Genomic DNA, 18946 nt, shown 5'->3' with positions numbered 1-18946 from the left:
AGTGTAACCCTGTGAGCCCTTACCTGGAAGATGAAGGAGTGGCCCTGGGAAGGAGCCCCTCATCGCACTCTATCCGTGACAGGTCTGCGCCTGGGAGTTGGGGTTCTCTGGTGGGAGCCCCTTGAAAGCCGACCCTCTCACACCCACACTGTTGTCTTCCCTGCAGCACTGAGAACACTGTCCTCACAGCTGGAATGCCATGGGTGCTGGAGTCAGGCCGTTCCGTGGCATCTCGCTATCCCCAGCACGTGAGCTTAGTGCCGTGCGCGGAGAGGGGTTGGTGTGGAGCGAGGACTCCTGGGGCTTTCTAACCATGTCATGGTACTCTTCCTCCCCTCATAGGAAGGCTTTCACTGAACAGCCAAAAGACATCCATAGTAATTCCACGTGGACACTTTAAAGAATCAAACTGTACCAGTAAAGACTTCTTTATTCAGCAAAGAAAGGGAGCTTACATTCTTGAAAGTTTTACTGCCACCCTTAGAGAGCTGTCTACAAATAATATATTGTGTATAATTAGGGGCATTATGTTACATTATATATTACTGGTTCCCAGGCCTGACTTTACATTACCAGTGGTTCTCAACCTTCCTAATGCTGCGAACCTTTAATACAGTTCCTCATGTTGTGGTGACCCTCAACCATAAAATTATTTTCGTTGCTACTTCATAACTGTAATTTTGCTACTGTTATGAATCATAATGTAAGTATCTGATATGCAGGATGGTCTTAGGCGACCCCTGTGGGGTCGCGACCCACAGGTTGAAAACCGCTGCATTAGACTTTTATTAAGAAATCTTTAAAAAAAATCCCAGAATTCCAAACCATGCCCCTGTTTGTTTTAGGAAAAATCGCTGACATTTAGGCTTTTAAATGCTCTTGAGTTCATTTTAAGGGGGTGGTGTGGGGAGAGGGGTCCCAGCTGCTTCTGTAGGACTATAGGTTTGGGAGCCATCCACAGTGGAGACCCGTGAGACCTGGTGATGCTTCCTCTGCTGTGAGGAGGAGCTGATCCGTGGGTCCTTACAGTGCCTGCGCAGAGCAAGCCCTCAGTGCTGGCTGCTTGAGGCAGTGCGGAGGTGTGAGCTCACCAAGAAGGGCAGTGGCTGTCAGAAGGAAAGATAGAAGAAGGCTGTGTGCATTGGGGCAGTAAAGCGTTCGATACCCAAATAAAATAAGAGGAATCCCGACTGTGATGAAGCAGCGTTTCTACTTTCCTCCAGCAGAGTTTTGGAAAGGATAACAAGTCGCCTCTTATCTCTTCTCTAACCCATTCAACACAGTGACTGAGTTTTTCCTCCAAAACGATTCTGAGGCCCAAATTTTATATCCAAAGAAAAAGTTGGCTCTCTCTAGGATGATTGATAGTTTTAGGTTCCATTTCAGTCAAGGCCACCTTTAAAAGGCCAGTAAAAATTCTGCCAACTCTAGTTGATTTGCTGGAATTCGGGGCGAGGAATAGTAATTAAAATTTGAAATGCATTATAATACAGGTAATATTTCCACTTTGCATTCAGTGTTTCATTTTTTAAAATATTCCTTTTTCTTTACCATCATGTTTTAGTTTGTGTTTAAATTAGGATTTGTGTATTAACCTAGTGTGTGTGTGTGTGTGTGTGTGCGTGTGTGTGTACAAATATACATTTACTAGTGACCCAGTGCACGGATTCGTGCACATTGAAAGGAAATTAATTAGAAGGTGGCTGTCGGGGTGGGACTGAGTAAGACCGGCCGGACACACCCTGGAACCGACCTCCTGCAGTCCCTCCCCTGCCAGCCGCACCTGGAGTGGTGCCATGACTCAAAGGGCATAGGCGGAGTGAGCGGGGTCCCTCCATCAGGTAGGATCCCTCCACCTGGCCTGCAGGGATCGGGCCAAAACCGGCTCTCTGACATCCCCTGAGGGGTCCCAGAGTGCAAGAGGGCACTGTGCAAAGTTGCTGTTGTACAGAGCGTGGAACTCAAATGCAAGTGTGCAGTAAACCAGATTCGGGGCAACAGTGTCCCAGCAACAACATAACCCATGGCTGAAGGTGGAATCTCGCGGCCACATGAGGGATTGGACTCCTTCCTCTCTGGTTTCCGGGTGCGTCGCCCAAGAACCACCGCTGCCAAGTCACTGCAGCTCGGCAGCTCCTGCGTTGAGCATCTGCCCCCAGGTGGTCAGTGCGGATCATAGCTACCTGTCGGAAGGACACTTAGCATATTAGCTTTTTATATATATAGATACTAGAGGCCTGGTGCACAAAAATTTGTGCACTCCGGGGGGTGGGGGGGTCCCTCAGCCCAGCCTGTGCCCTCTCACAGTCTGGGACCCTTCGGGAGGTAACGACCTGCTGGCTTAGGCCTGCTCCTGGGTGGCAGAGGGCAGGCCCAATCCCTAGGTGCAGCCCCTGGTCGGGCTCAGAGCAGGGCCAATTGGGGAGTTGGGGCACCGCCCCCTGTCATGCACAGAGCAGGGTGATCAGGAGGTTGTGATGCCACCCTCAGTCACGCTCAGGGTAGGGCCGATTGGGGGGGTGGGGCACCGTCCCCTGTCACACTCAAGGCAGGGTCGATGGGGAGGTTGCGGCGCCACCCCCTGTCATGCACAGAGCAGGGCCAATCGGGGTTGGGGCACTGCCCCCTGTCACTCAAAGAGCAGGGCCCATCAGGGGGGTTGGGGCTCTGTACCCTGTCATGCACAGAGCAGGGCCCATCAGGGGGGTTGGGGCTCTGTACCCTGTCACACACAGAGCAGGGCCCATCAGGGGGTTGGGGTGCTTCCCTCTATCACCTACAGAGCAGGGCCGATCAGGGGGTTGGGGCGCCGCCACTCTCACACTCAGGGCAGGGCCGATGGGGAGGTTATGGCTCTACTCCATCACACACAGAGCAGGGCCCGTGGGGGCGAGGGGGTTGGGGCACCGCACCCTGTCACACACAGAGCAGGGCCCATCAGGGGGTTGGGGCGCTTCCCTCTATCACACACAGAGCAGGGCCGATCATGGGTTTGGGGCGCTGCCACTCTCACACTCAGGGCAGGGCCGATGGGGAGGTTATGGCTCTACTCCATCACACACAGAGCAGGGCCCGTGGGGGCGAGGGGGTTGGGGCACCGCACCCTGTCACACATAGAGCAGGGCCGATCAGGGGGTTGGGGCGCCGCACCCTGTCACACACAGAGCCGCAGGGCGATCAGGGGGTTGGGGAGCTCCCCCCAGCAGGCACAGAGCAGGGCTGATCAGGGGGTTGGGGCGCCTTCCCCTGTCACGAACAGAGCAGGGTGGATAGGGAGGTTGTGGCCCCGCCCCCTGTCTCACACAGAGCCGCAGGGCGATCAGGGGGTTTGGGCGCTGCCCCCTGTCATGCTGATCCCGGTGCCGGGAGGCCTCGCGGCTCCTCTGATCCCGGTGCTGGGAGGCATATTACCCTTTTACTATATAGGGTAGAGGCCTGGTGCACAGGTGGGTGCCGGCTGGTTTGCCCTGAAGGGCGTCCTGGATCAGGGTGGAGGTCCCCACTGGGGTGCCTGGCCCGCCTGGGTGAGGGGATGATGGCTGTTTGCAGCTGGTCACACACCCTTCAGGGTGGGGGTCCCCACTGGGGTGCCTGGCCAGTCTGGGTGAGGGGCTGAGGGCTGTTTTCAGGCTGGGGGTGACTGAACTCCCAACTGCTCCTTTTTTCCTTTTTTATTTTTTTTAATTCTGGGCCAGCTTTAGCTTTGAGGCTTGGCTCCAGCTCTTAGGCCTCCACTGCTGAAAGTAGGTTTCTGGCCTTTGCTTACAATGTTGCAATCCTGCTGGCTGAAGCCCGGACTAAAGCAGGTTTCTGGGGTTTTGTTTAGCTTTTATATTTGTTACATAGTTGCTTAGAGTTGCAGTTCAGAGGCCGGCAGCGGCAGGCGGGGAACGTTGGAGTCCTCTGTCACTGAAGCAAGCAAGCCTCATGTTAGTTTCAAGCTACCTGGCTGCCGGCCGCCATCTTGGCTGGCAGTTAATTTGCATATTGCCCTGATTAGCCTATGGGAAGGGTAGCGGTCGTACGCCAATTACCATGTTTCTCTTTTATTAGATTAGATATGCACTTAGGATACTCATGTGGATAGTGAAAATGTGTACAAGAGAGTTGCTTACGTATTATAGAGTAATTCATTTTAAAGGTATTTAGTCAACACCAACCATGGACTGTCAGGGATACAATGGAAACCAGACCGTGTGGCTCCTGCCGCTCAGAGGACATCTGCAGAGTAATGGGGTGACCACTTGGGGAGCAGTCTCATCCTGGGGGAGAGGGTGTGCACCACTTCAAGAATTGTGTGGGTGGTGGCAGATGTGCACACTGAAGTCCCGCTTCAGTGCGTTTGCTGGTGGACGTTGCCTTGCTGTGTCCATGCAGATTCCTGTGGAGCACAGGTGCAGTAAGATCTTTCCAGAATATCGTTCATAAGTAGGACATATCACCTCAGAAGTAATTGTACTTAAATGTGATATAAATGGTCAATGGATAGCTTTCTTGGGGTGGTGGGTTGCTCAGGATAAAAAGCAGGCAATGTCATTGTGTGAACATGCCAGGGAGCATTGGCACCATCGTAGGCCCCTCCCTGGAGGAGTGGAGTTCCTGCTGGTGGTTTCATGGTCTACACTGAGAGCCTGTGCAGGGCACAGACTTATTCTGTGTGTAAGCGTGTAATACATCAGGGTTTCAGTTCTAAAATGTACCTGGTACCTTGTCACTTTATGCAGTTACAAATAGTGCCCAAGGGGGAGAGAGGCCAGCTCAGCTTTTTAAAAGCAACCCCCTAATGTCCTGATATGGTAATCCCTGCACTCTCCATTTCCCTCGATCTCATACTTGCCCTGTTTCTGGGAAAGGGGGTCTGGGATAACAGGCCTGACCGCACGTGAGAGCCATTTTTCAATGGAGCACTTTGCTGTGTGTCAGAGACCATGCCGGTTGCCTGGCACGTGCTGTCGCCTCTGTCTCTAACCAGAACCGGAACCGGTGGATGGCCTCTCCCTTCCTCTGGTGAAGAATCCAGGCACAGAAACTCAGTAATCTGCACCTGTAATGTCCTGGGATCTGTAAGGGCGGCGTTTCCACCTGGATATGTTGACACCAGAACTGCGTTGTTCATTTTCCTGCCGTTTCGTGCCAGAGGCAGGAGGGGGTTCCTCACCCCTCCCCTCTTCCTAGTTATTGGTCTTTAATTTTATAGTAATCTGCTCTCTGTACACCCCTTCCTGCCTCCTGCCTTCCTCCCGTGAGCTGTCTGCCTCCCACCAGGACCGGCAATGGCCAGTCTTGCCCCTTCTTCATTTGGTTCTCAATACAGCAGCCAGAGGGGCCTTTCTAAAGACTCAGATCTGAGCCCATGGCTCCCCTGTTTACAACGTGGCAGTGTTCCCTCTCATCTTGGATCAAAACCAACTCCCCTTTTTTGGCCACCAGGTCCTACAAGCTCGGGCAGGCACGGCTTTGATCTCATGGGTGCCCGCCTTTTCTGCGCTCTGTGCCCGTCAGGCACATGGGTCTTCCTTCTAACTTCCCACCTGAGGGCTTCTGTCATGTTGTTACCCCTTCTCAGGACACTCCTCCACTCAGATGTCAGCCCAGGTCCTGCCTTAAGGGAAGCCTTTCCTGACCCATGCCTCAGAGGCTTGTCCAGCTCCTGGAGTAGTCATTACATGTCATGTGTGTGGTTACTTGTATGTGTCCCACTGCACTGTGAACCCCAAGAATTTATACTGTGCCTGACGTAGTCGGTGATCCAGAAGTATATACTAAACAAAGAATGAATGAATGAAAAATGAACAAAATAAAAAAAGCTGGAAATAGCTTGTTTGAGACTCCTGGCTGGATGTTTCTGATTATAAAAGGGAAGTTTTAGGAAGATAATTTCATTACAGTATGGAATTTGAGATTGATTATAGCTTATAGAGACTGCATTGTTTTCCAGCCATTTACTGGGACAAACTCTTAGGCAGAGAGGTAAGGGAACTTGCCCAGGGTCACAGCTGGCACTGCCAGACGCCTTTGTTCTGACCTTTGAGTTATGTGTGGGGAGAAAGATCCTGTTTTCATCACTGCAGGCATCTCTGCTGTGCGAGTCCACAGGAGCAGCATCAGCACTTGATAATATTGCTGTTTTCATGTTGGCCTTTAGTGTCTTTTAAGAACATGTGTTTCTGTGTTTTTTTTTTCTTGTAAGCAAGTATGTTTAGAATTTAATTGCACAACAGTCTAAGAACACACCGATTTATGGCCTAAAGATGTGCATGTCCTGAAAGGTGGTACCCACGATACGAAGCAGCTTGCCTCTGACTCCCCCAGGACTGGGCAAGGGCCACCTTCTTGGGTTCTTGGGGTCTGAGGGTAAGGACTGCTGCCAGCAGGAGAGCATGTGCCTTGAGCAAGCTCTGGTTCCAAAAGTGCCTGCTCACAGGGGCAGGGCAGGACAGCCAGTGGTGTGTGATGAGTGGATGCTGGAGATCCCTCAGCCAAGAAGGGGCTCAGCAGCCCCCCAGCTTGCCTGGATTCTGTGACTCTGTAAAGTGTTAAAACTCTCTGCTATGTGAAGTTATCTCTCCTTTCTTGTCCTCTAAGCATGGTCAGCACCGCAAGCCTCAGCAGTCCCTGCACTCTGGAGGGTTGAGTGGGCCCGCGCCGGCCTAGCCGCCTGGGTCCTTGCAGAGCCCTGTGCTGTGTGAGGCAGCACTTTTGTCCTGCAGGTACAGTAGGTACTGGATTAAACAGGTCTGCTGTTGCAGACAGACACCAGGCACCTTTTAGCAGGAGCTGTGTTTGGATTGGAGTTTCTAGGGCCTTATCAGGAGCCACCCCTAGTGACACAGCCAGTGCCAGGACTAACTTTGACTTTCACTCTTCGCCAAGGGCTTGCAGAACACCTTAAAGGAAAAAGATGGAGGCGCTGAGAGTTCAGATGTTCATGCCCTGTGCCTTTGAGAGCTTGCATCTGTAAGTGAAGTCTTATTCTGGAAATAATCCAGGGACCACTTAGCAGGAGTTATTTTTGTTTTAAGGGGAAGGCCAGAGAAAGGGAAGGTTTTATTGGGAGTTAAAACACTGGAACTGTTCCTTGTGGTTTTATTCAGCTTGCACTGTGCCTGTAGGTGGGCATGACAAGGAGAAGAGAGAAATTAGGGGGAATCAGAATGCTAGCCTCTTTGCCTTTCTGTTTAAAATTGAATGTTGGTGTTAAATTAATAATTCTCAAAAATGACTGCTTGCAAAAATCTCCGAACAGGGCTTGATTTATGATTACAAGGTAGACTGTAGTCTAGCTTGTTAGGAATTGGAAAGGATTTTCTCAGGAAAAAAAGTGTGCTTAATAGTAATATTTGTTAGAACTTTCCCTTTGCAGACACTTGGGTTTTTCTTCTTTTTCACTACTGACTGGAATGGTAACAGTTGCATTAATAAACATATCATTTGCATTTCTATATATTGATTGTTTTCTCTTTGAGAGGAAAACAAAACATCCAAACATCAGAATCATCTGCTGGGCATATACATGTAGAACAAATTCTGAAATAGTCAGTTTCAAAAAAAAAGTACTAAGATGGAGAAATACTAAATGGATGATACCTCTCCCCACCTTCTTTAACATTTACTTTCAATGTTAGGTGACAAGATTTGCAAATAATACTAAGAGCGGTGTTCCTGGGTGAATAGGCATTCAGGCAAATCAACTTATGCAAAAGCCACCTCTGGGCTTAATAATTATTTACTGAGCGTTCCTGGGTCATGAGAGAGGCTCTGATTAAGTCAGGAAAGCATTATGTTCAGCAGCTTGTGAAAGTGTTTAAAGACGGCAAGAATAATGGAAAAATACTAAATGTAGCTGAACTATTTTGAGAATCTGATTCTTGAAAGAAAATTCCCACAAATTTAAATGTGGCTAAAGTTCATTTTCAGTAGGTATATCTTAAAAGATCTTATAGAAGCTATTAAAATGATTTCAAATTTCTTGTGCTGTTTTTGCTGCATCGAGTTTACTTTTATAGATTTTTTTCATGCTGTATGTCATTAAAACAGTTTAATTACTTATCTCTTTAAAATGACAGATAATTTCTATGAACAAAGTATATACATGTATAATTATGTCTTTAAAATGGCATCATGCTAAAAACGTTTAAATTTCTACTTTGTAAAGCAGATAATAGTGAAATGATAATCACTCCTTGTGATTCATACTTCATAAGAATGTCCTCTATAACATAATAATTTTTAAAATATTAATTTTAAATTGCTGGATGTTGTGAATGGCTAAACGTGTCATTCTGATGCACAGTGGTGTTGTCACCCTTGAATGAGTGCCCAAGTTCATCTTGATTTCAACTACTTTTTGCTTAATTACTTTGAAGTTTTGTTCTGGTTAACAGAAATACTTGCCGTGGGAGCATGCTTCCCCTGCAGACTCGCAGAATGAAATTCTTAGCACATATCGCTGACAGACCTTGTCCACTGAGCTGTTGCCCATTAACTTCTTTGTGCCTGTTATTTCAGGGAGGGCACACACTGTGAGTTAATTGTTTCTTTTGTATTTTCCTCTAGGAAAGAAAGGCACAGCATAGCAACATTCTAAGAGTTTGGGCTTCCTAGAAAATCACTTCAGTTTCCACTAGTTGTGAGATACTGAGATGTTCAAAGGGTGCGAGTGCAGGAATTAAAACGCATGGCGAAGAAGTCCTAGCCAAGCTTTTACTGACTGTATGGGGTGTTGACCACGGCTCATTAACACATTTGCTTCTTATATCCGCTGGATGACAGGTACTTTTTCCTGCCTGTTTTGCAGATGAGAGCATGGAGGTGTGGGCAGGTGAAGTCACATAGCTGAAGGGGGAGAACCAGGAGTCAGCCTGGGTGTGCCGGCTCCAGGGCCTATGCTGCTCCCTGTCTGTCCTGTGGATTTTCATTCAAGATCCTGAATCAGTTGACATTTCTTCCTCGGCCTTTTTATGGACGGGCTTCTCCAAGCCCAGATTTCTGAATTACCCAAACTTTAACTCATTTCAGCTATTGAGGGGCCACGAAGAGTCCAATGCTACAGAATTGTCTATCAAGTGTATTTCCTTATGTTGAATTAGCTATTGATTATAAGGCAACTGTTTGAGGGAGGAGAAAACTCTATTAAATATATACATTGATTATAAGATCTGTTTTGATTTGGAAAGTCTTAAAGTGCAAAGGGAAAATTTGTCTTAGAATTAAGGAAATATGGTCTCTAGAACTCAGATCTCCTTGGAAAAAACGTATCTCTGTCACTGGATGATTTAAGCAAATGGTTTGAGTGAAGGTCTTCCAACACCAAGGTTCTAGTATTATCTGACTTTATGAGGTGGGGTATTTGTTAGGATAGAGACACCAAATTTACCCATTGAACATGTATTTATTCATCCTACTATGTGCCACATATTCTTCTAGGTGCTGAGGAATAGAAATGTGAATAAAACAAAAATTCCTGTCTTCATGAATAACCAGGTATATTCCAGCTCCATCACTAAGTTTAGGGGCCTCATCGTCATGGTCCAATATGGCTGCTGGGGCTCCTGCCATTACAAATTCCAGGGAACATGATGGCAGAAGTTTCAAAGAATCCTATATCTCTCTCTTTCTTTTTAATTCTTTATTGTTGAAATTATTACATATGTCTCCTTTCCCCCTCATTGACTTCTCCCCGCCCACCCCTGCCCCCTAGCACATGCCTTTATTCCCCTACTGTCTGTGTCCATTGGTTATACTTATATGCATGCACACAAGTCCTTTGGTTGATCTCTTACCACGCCTCCCTTCCCCTGACTTCCCTCTAAGGTTTGACTGTCTGTTCGATGCTTCTGTGTCTCTGTATCTATTTTTGTTCATCAGTTGTTCATTATATTCCACAAATGAGTGAGATCATGTGATATTTATCTTTCTCCAACTGGATTATTTTTCTTAGCATAATGTTCTCCAGGTCCATCCATGCTGTTGCAAATGGTAAGAGTTCTTTCTTTTTTACAGCAGCATAGTATTCCATTGTGTAGATGTACCACAGCTTTTTAATCCACTCATCTGCTGATGGGCACTTAGGCTGTTTCGAAATCTTAGCTATTATAAATTCTGCTGCTATGAACATAGGGGTGCATATGTCTTTTCTGATTGGTGTTTCTGGTTTCTTGGGATATATTCCCAGAAGTGGGATCACTGGGTGAAATGGGAGTTCCATTTTTAACTTTTTGAGGAAACTCCATACTGTTCTTCACAGTGGCTGCACCAGTCTGCATTCCCACCAGCAGTGCACGAGGGTTCCTTTTTCTCCACATCCTTGCCAGCACTTGTTTGTTGATTTGTTGATGACAGCCAGTCTGACAGGAGTGTGAGATGGCACCTCATTGTTGTTTTGATTTGCATCTCTCAGATGATTAGTGACTTTGAGCATGTTTTCATATGTCTCTTGACCTTGTGTATGTCCACTTTCGAAAAGTATCTATTTAGGTCCTTTGCCCATTGTTTTGCTGGATTGTTTATCTTCCTTTTATTAAGTTGTATGAGTTCCCTGTAAATTTTGGAGATTAAACCCTTATCGGAGATAACATTGGCAAATATGTTCTCCCATGCAGTGGGCTCTCTTGTTGTTTTGTTAATGGTTTCTTTTGCTGTGCAGAAGCTTTTTGTTTTGATGTCGTCCCACTTGTTTATTTTCTCCTTAGTTTCCATTGTCTTAAGAGATGTGTCGGTAAAGAAATTGCTATGAGATATGTCTGATATTTTACTGCCCATGGATTCTCCTAAGATTTTTATGGTTTCCCATCGTACATTTAAGTCTTTTATCCAGTTTGAGTTTATTGTTGTGTATGGTGTGAGTTGGTGGTCTAGTTTCATGTTTTTTTGCTTTTATCGGTCTAGTTTTTCCAACACCATTTATTGAAGTGACTGTCTTGACTCCATTCTGTGCTCTTGCCTCCTTTGTCAAATATTAATTGAGCATAATGGCTTGGGTCTTTCTGGGGTCTCTGTTCTGTTCTACTGGTCTATATGTCTGTTCTTGTACCAGTATGAGGCAGTTTTGAGAACAGTGGCTTTGTAATATAGCTTGATATCTGGTATTGTGATCCCTCCAATTTTGTTCTTCTTTCTCAGGATTGCCGCGGCTGTTCTGGGTCTTTTTTAATTCCATATAAATTTTTGGAGAGTTTGTTCTAGATCTGTGAAGTAGGCCGTTGGTATTTTAATGGGGAGTGCATTGAATCTATAGATTGCTTTGGGTAGTATGGACATTTTAATGATGTTGATTCTACCAATCCATGAACATGATATATTCTTCCACTTGTTTATATCTTCCTCTATCTCTTTTTTCAACGTCCCGTAGTTTTCCAAGTACAGTTTTTTTACCTCCTTAGTTAAGTTTATTCCTAGGTATCTTAACTTTTTTTGTTGCAATGGTTAATGGGATTTTTATTTTAGTTTCTCTTTCTGTGAATTTGTTATTGGTGTATAAAAATGCCATAGATTTCTGGGTGTTAATTTCGTATCCTGCTAGTTGCTGGTATTTTCTAAAATGTCACAAAAACTATTTGTGGTACACCAGAGCACATCAAATGGCCTAATCAGAAATGGATATTGGCCCTTGTAAATCAACATCCAGCATTCAGCCTTTTCAAGTCTTCAGGGATGGTTTGATTCAGGTGCTCACTGTCATCCAAACACCAGCTCCTTCTTTATTCTTCTTTGTTTTCAGTTCTCTGTTCCCTCTTTCTTCTGGTTTGGCTTTTTTCTTTTTCCAGATAGGTCCAGGAAATTTCAGATTTACATTCTACCACTTTCCCAACTTTAAAGAGAGTTATTTTATCCCAGTAGTTCTAGTCAAGGGCATAGAGCTGACTCATTGGATGATCTTGTAGCACGAACTTCAATGTGATTGGCCAGCCTGGGTGTGTTTCTATACCTGGAGTTACTAGCACCACCATATCCTCATGAACTGAAAGTGAGCAGGCTGGTTCTTCAAAGTGAAATCAAGGTATTTTGCCAAAGAAGTGTGACAGGATCCTGAGCAGGCATCAATGACATGTGACAACCATAGGCCATCACTCCTATGCGTCAGGCTGCCTCCTTCACCTGGACTGCTCCTGAGACCACAATTTGTACTTCTGCCTCAATTTCCACACAGTATGCAAACTTGGTCAGCATGCAATAACTATTAAGTGATGGTAGGGTAAAGCTTCCCAGTCTTCTCTGACCTATTAGGATGTGGTCCAGACAAGTCCACAGAGCATACCGTGTGCCTGAGGCAGTTGTTTGAGTAAGGATAGAAGGGCTTTCTGTCTTTGAAAAGATCCTTGCAATTATTTTCACACTGATAACTGAGTTCTGTCATTAGATTATCCAAGTTTGGGATAAAAAGTTCTCCCTTCTAAAATACTCTAGGTGGGATATCATGCCACGCCGTGCCAATTACACACACTTATAGGGGATGCATTTTTCAGAACCTTTTAAGACACGGCAACTGGGTGTGAATGGGAGCAGAGTGTGGTCTAGTAGAAGGAGGCTTGGTGTGAAGACAGAAAGCTTGAGTGTGGGCTACACCAACCCCATCTGCTTTAGAACCATGTGATGCTCTGACTCTCGGACACAGTTTCTTGAAGGGAGTAGAGTGCTAAGAATATGCAACACCATAGTGCCATCTTTGGGAATGGAAAACAGTGTAGTTGTAAAGTGAGGAAATGGCATCCTCATATCCTTGGTTGAAAATTTTGAGATGGACCGTCTCCTTAGTTGGAGTGTATAGAAGTGAGAAACTCTTTGGGAGTGGTGAAAATAACCAAATTTTAAAAATTCTGATGATAAAAGTTGCCTGAAAGAACATTGTTCATATGTTACTGATATCTGTTAAACATTTTTCCTCATCACTCCTAGTTAAAGAGTTTTTTTCAATCAAACTCTCTTAATATATATATTTTTTTATTTTATAAACTAGAGGCCCAGTGCACAAAAATTTGTGCACTCAGGGGAGGTCCTTCAGCCCGGCCTGTGCCCTCTCGCAGTCTGGGACCCCTCGGGGGATGACTACCTGCTGGCTTAGGCCCGTTCCCTGGGGGATTGGGCCTAAGCTGGCAGTCAGACATCCTGCTGGCAGCCCGGGAGCCCTCGGGGGATGTCTACTTGCCAGCGGGGAGCAGGCCTAAGCTGCAGTCGGACATCCTTAGCGCTGCTGAGGAGATAGGAGAGGCTTCCATCACCACTGCTGTACTGGCAGCCGTCAGCCTGGCTTGTTGGCTGAGCAGAGCTCCCCTTGTGAGAGCACACTGACCACCAGGGTGCAGCTCCTGCATTGAGCACCTGCCTCCTGGTGGTCAGTGTGTGTCATAGTGACCAGTCATTCCAAGTGGTTCTGCGGTGAGGGTCCATTTGCATATTACCCTTTTATTATATAGGAGTGTCTGGCCAGCCTGGGTGAGGGGCTGATGGCTGTTTGCAGGCTGGCCACAGCCCCTTCAGGGTGGGTGTCCACCTGGGGTGCCTGGCCAGCCTGGGTAAGGGGCTGATGGGTGTTTGCAGGCTGGCCACAGCTGCTTCAGGGTGAGGATCCCCACTGGGGTGCCTGGCCAGCCTGGGTGAGGGGCTGAGGGCTGTTTGCAGGTTGGCCACAGCCCCCAGCCACCCAAGCTCCCAGTGGAGGCTGGCTGGAAGCAGGTATCTGGGATTTATTTGTCTTCTATAATTGAAACTTCGTTGCATGAGCGGAGGTCACAGCCAGTTCAGGACAGGCGGGAAGCTTGGCGTCCTCCATCACCCAGGCAACCAAGCCTCCTGCTTGCTCCAGCTCTGTGGCTGCTAGCCGCCATCTTAGTTGGGTTAATTTGCATATAGTCACTCTGATTGGCTGGTGGGCATGGCTTGGGGTGTAGCAAAGGTATGGTCAGTTAGCATCTTTGTCTTTTATTAGTGTAGATAGAGGCCTGGTACACGGGTGGGGGCCGGCTAGTTTGCCCTGAAGGATGTCCCAGATCAGGTTAGGGGTCCTGCTGCAGTTCCTGGCCAGCCTGGGTGAGGGGCTGATGGCCATTTTCAGACTGGTCATACCCCCTTCAGGGTGGGGGTCCCCACTGGGTTACCTGGCCAGCCTGGCTGAGGGCTATTTTCAGGCTGGCCACACCCCTTCAGGGTAGGATGATCCTGCTGGGGTGCCTGGCCAGTTTAGGTGAGTGTCTGATGGCAGTTTTCAGGCTGGCCAAGCCCCACAGTAGGGACCCTCACCCCATGAGGGTGTGGCCAGCCTGTGTGAGTGGCTGTTGGCTGTTTGCAGGCTGGCCACAGCCCCTTCAGGGTGGGGGTCCCTGCTGGGGTGCCTGGCCAGCCTGGGTGAGGGGCTGATGCTGTTTGCAGACTGGCCAAGCCCCCCAGCAGGGACCCTCATCCCATGAGGGTGTGGCCAGCCTGGGTGAGTTGCTGATGGCTTTTTGCAGGCTGGCCACAGCCCCTTCAGGGTGGGGATCCCCTTGGGGTTCCTGGCCAGCCTGGGTGAGGGGTTGATGGCTGTTTGCAGGCTGGCCACAGCCCCGTCAGGGTGGGAGTCCCCACTGGGGTGCCTGGTCAGCCTGGGTGAGGGGCTGATGGCTGTTTGCAGGTTAGCCACAGCCCCTTCAGTGTGGGGGTCCCCATTGGGGTGCCTGGCTATCCTGGGTGAGGGGCTGAGGGCCGTTTGCAGGCTGGCCACAGCCCCTTCTGGGGGCGGGGGGGGGGTCGTGCTGTGGTGCCTGGCCAGTCTGGGTGAGGGGCTGAGTGTCGTTTTCAGGCTAGCTAAGCCCCCAGCCACCCAAGCTCCCAGTGGAGGCTGGCTGGAAGCAGGTATCTTGGATTTATTTGTCTTCTATAATTGAAACTTTGTTGCATGAGCAGAGGCCATAGCCGGCTCAGGACAGGTGGGAAGCTTGGCTTCCTCCATTGCCCGGGTAACCAAACCTACTGCTTGCTCCAGCTCCGTGGCTGCCGGCCGCCATCTTGGTTTGCATATAGTCTCTCTGATTGGCTGGTGGGCGTGGCTTGGGGCATAGCAAAGGTACGGTCAATTAGCATCTTTGTCTTTTATTAGTGTAGATCAGCCGTGGGCAAACTACGGCCTGCAGGCCGGATCCAGCCCGTTTGAAATGAATAAAACTATTGAAAAAAAGACCGTACCCTTTTATGTAATGATGTTTACTTTGAATTTATATTAGTTCACACAAATACTCCATCCATGCTTTTGTTCCGGCCCTCCAGTCCAGTTTAAGAACCCATTGTGGCCCCCAAGTCAAAAAGTTTGCCCACCCCTGGTGTAGATTGTGTACATGTGCCACTGGACTAATATTATAGTATGCAAGATGTACAAAACTACATAATAAAAATGATGGAATATATACATATACACATATGTATATATGCACACATATCTATATAATAAAAGCCTAAGTGACCTTTATGGTGGAACGACCAGAACGACGGGTCGCTCAATGCAGGAGCTGCCCCCTGGTGGTTAGTGTGCTCCCAGAGGGGGAGCACCGCTCAGCCAGAAGCCGAGCTCATGGCTGGCAAGCACAGTGGCAGTGGCGGGAGCCTCTCCCGCCTTTGCTGCAGGCAGATGGTAGGGAGCGAGAGGTCTCGGACTGCGAGAGTCCCGAACTGTGAGAGGGTTGTCTGACGCTGGCTTAGGCCTGATCCCTGGGGAGATCGGGCCTAAGCCAGCAGGCAGACATCTCCCGACGAGTCCTAGACTGCGAGGGGTCCTGGACTGCAAAAGGGCACAGGCCAGGCTGAGGGACCTGCCCAACTCCCCAGTGCACAAATTTCGTGCACCAGGCATTTTTTTGTACCCTCTTTTAGAAGAATATTGATGTATTAGGAACATTATTACGGTTCTCCTGATTTTGAGCTAATCAGTTATTGAGATTACTCTTAATGGTACCTGCTAAAGGTCTAAGTTAAGGAATATTGATCTTAAATATATGAGAGCCTCCAATTTTTATCAACTAATGGGGTCTACTTGTTGAACAAAGGAGATTTCAGGTTTTAACGTATATATTATTGCTGATTCTTACTTTTTAGTATGTTTTCCTCCTCCTGTCAGTGAAAGGCACACAGCCCCAGAGGCAGGAGTCCCATCCACTGTGGACACTGTGATGTCCCTCAAGTCAGAGAACCTGGCCTTTGGAAAACATTCAAATATTTGTCGAAGGAAAGAAGAGGAGAAAGACTAGCTACACCCTGCAAGCCTTTTTTATTTTTTCTGCACCAGAAACTGGTAGTATTGGTACTTTGGGCTGGTAATATTACTGGGAAATGCTGGAATTTTGGCAGGTCTTCATTTTTTGGTTTGAGTTTTGACCAGTAAAACCCAAGGTGGCAAAAGTCCAGAAGATCTCAATTTTTGAAGCCGAACTGTGAAATCTGGTACTTTCACATTTCCATGGTTAGACTCTTGGCTATTTTAAGTACAAATGATAGTTTCTTACTTTCTTATTTCGATTCAAATATTTTCTTATTGGTACTTGCCTACATGGTACGTGGTGAAAAAGTCATCCTTAAAATTGCAAAGTGATTGCTCTGGAAGGACTGGAAAGATGTGCAATCATTCCAAAGTGTTCGAGTGTCATCTAGAAAGACATATCCATTTTCCCGTGCACACTTCAGTGAGTTTTGCACTCGAAGGCACTTTCAAAAGACTCCTGAGAATTTCTTCTAGTTGACAGAACAATCTGGTCAGGGCAGTTTCCGTAGATACAGCCTGTGTTCCTTTTAGTTGTGATAATGTAGTTCTGTTGTAACCATAAAGGTCCACAGGCATTTTCTGGACTGATGTTTTTGTCTGCCTGGGTTTAGGGCCCCTTGGCAGGCTGAGCAGTTCTCCTATTCCATCTCATTCCACACATTGATTCTGTATTGGAAGGACTCTTCAGAGCTCCCGTCAGGCTTCTGGAGGTGGGCATGGAATGCAAATTTACTCAGAGAAGGACGGAAGTAATCTGTTCTAAGAACCATAGATGTGGGTTCACATGCCAGCTGCAACTAAAGGGCTGGGTGAACCTGGGTGCTTGACTATTAGTTTCCAAACATGGCTAGACATCAGAATCAACTGCAGAATATTTTTTAAAGATTTTTTTATTGATTTTTAGAGAGAGAGGGAGTGGGAGAGAAAGAAACATTGATGTGAGAGGGAATATCAATTAACTGCCTCATGTACACCTCTTGCCAGGAATTGAGCCCAAAACCTGGGCATGTGCCCTGACCGGGAATTGAACGAGCAACATTCTGTGCATAGAACACGCCCAACCAACTGAGCCATATTGGCCAGGGCAACTGTAGAATTTTTGTAGACATATTGATTCCTGGGACTTACCTAAACTGAACTCAATTTCTAAGGGTGGAGACTGGGCATTGTGATTTTAGATAGGTACTTCGCTGATTTTTTGACAGCCAACCTTGTGCGTTTGGAAACCCAGTGGCTTAGCCCCTCCTTGACATAGCTTTCTCACTCGTACTTTGCGAAGCTGATGTTATTGTGCCTTTCTGTGTCTCCGCTGTGGATGTGAACATCACGTTGTACTTTCCTGTGCAGACTTCCAATGTGCCCTAGTGCAGGCAAGTGCTAGGCTTGGAGCTCTATCAACTGAATGATTATAATGAATATTAATTTTTCCTGGAGAAAGATACTAGGACTTTTACTTTATGACTCGGGATAATTGCAGGATAAATTATCTTCTCTCTTCACCTTTGAACACTTTGTCAAGTTCTCTGATTTAAATACGGATGCCTAAACCCTAAAAGACGGATCTGCTATGGTCCAGACTTGCATCAGGAATGAAGTAGCATGTTCAGTTTTCTACTCTTCCTTCCTTCCTCTCTCTCTCTCTCTCTCTCTCTCTCTCTCTCTCTCTCTCTCTCTCTCTCTCTCTCTCTTTCTTTCTTTCTTTTTTACTGATTTTTGAACTGTGTTCCCATTTATTGGACTATGTTTTAGTCATGTGCTTAGCTTTTTTAAAATTGAATTTATTGGGGTTTCATTGGTTTACAAGACCATTCTGGTTTCAAGTGTACAACTAAAAAAATGTGGGCTGCTGGACGAATTCGCATGCCATCCTTGCAGGGGCCATGCTCATCTTCTGTGCATTGTTCCAACTTTAGTGATGTGCTGCCAAAATGAGCATCATATGCTTAGCTTTTTACCTCTATTACAAATTTTAATCTTCATCACAGTGCTGACAGGCAGGTGTATTAAATATAAATACTCTTTATAAATAAGAGAAATCGAAGCTCAGAGATGGACTAACTTGGCCACACTTACAAGTTAGCAAATGGCAGAGCTTGATTCTGTGTGAGGAAATGAAAAGAGGAAATGCAGGGGAAAGTTTATCAGCTCCTTCAGCCTAGAGAACAAGTTCCAACTGACCTCCAGTCTCCTACCACGAGACCCTGGTGTGGAGGCCAGAGCCTGAGCCATAGGCCTCGTAAAGGGTTTGGCAGCACTGTCACTGGTGAGGAGTAGGCAGGCAGATAGTGCTTAGATGCTGGGTTAATGGATTGCATGGGATTTCTGATATATTTAAGTGGTCAATGAAGGCAGTGGAATTAACTATTTGAATTTAGAATATACCAAATAATTTGGAGCACAGGTCCTCACGTATCTGTGGCTACCTGTTTCCATATTCCAACTGCTGGGTCAAGCACTTTAACTTAGTTAACAAGCTCATTTAATCAACACCGTACCTTTGGGAAGAACATTCTGGAGAGGCTCGGAGAGGTGGAAGGGCTCCTTAAAAATCACTGCTCACCAGGGACTGAACTAGAATGCCAGCCCCATTGATGTCAGGCACAGCTCACTGTGCCGTGATGCCCACGTCTCAGGGAGGTGTGAGTGGCTTCAGTGCGTCCTGTGAGAGCCAGCACAGGCTTTGGCCTCTGGGCTTCCAAACGGTGATTTCTTATGGCGAGTGTG

At 47.1% G+C, this 18946-nt stretch overlaps 1 protein-coding gene and 1 non-coding gene across 10 annotated transcripts in view; one reads left to right on the top strand and one right to left on the bottom strand.

The window, feature by feature from the left end:
- The window catches only part of MITF (melanocyte inducing transcription factor), a 247335-nt gene that overhangs the window by 136321 nt on the left and 92068 nt on the right, over nucleotides 1–18946 (top strand). For 2 of the 9 annotated variants that reach the window (XM_036331584.1, XM_036331583.1), the window contains exon 2: nucleotides 6874–6957. The exons of the other annotated variants lie outside the window; for them this stretch is intronic. In XM_036331584.1, coding sequence (XP_036187477.1) covers nucleotides 6902–6957 — 56 coding nt within the window. In that variant the 5' untranslated portion in view covers nucleotides 6874–6901. The remainder of the gene's footprint in view (nucleotides 1–6873; nucleotides 6958–18946) is intronic. 9 annotated transcript variants of the gene reach the window in all.
- Nucleotides 18055–18157, bottom strand: LOC118668726. The gene has a single exon (XR_004971733.1). It is a non-coding gene; the product is annotated as a U6 spliceosomal RNA (small nuclear RNA).

The sequence above is a fragment of the Myotis myotis genome, unplaced genomic scaffold, assembly GCF_014108235.1.
Source record: "Myotis myotis isolate mMyoMyo1 unplaced genomic scaffold, mMyoMyo1.p scaffold_m19_p_13, whole genome shotgun sequence".
Taxonomy (NCBI): Eukaryota; Metazoa; Chordata; class Mammalia; order Chiroptera; family Vespertilionidae; genus Myotis; species Myotis myotis.
Note: the sequence above shows the minus strand (reverse complement) of the source record. Positions and strands in the feature narration are given on the sequence as shown.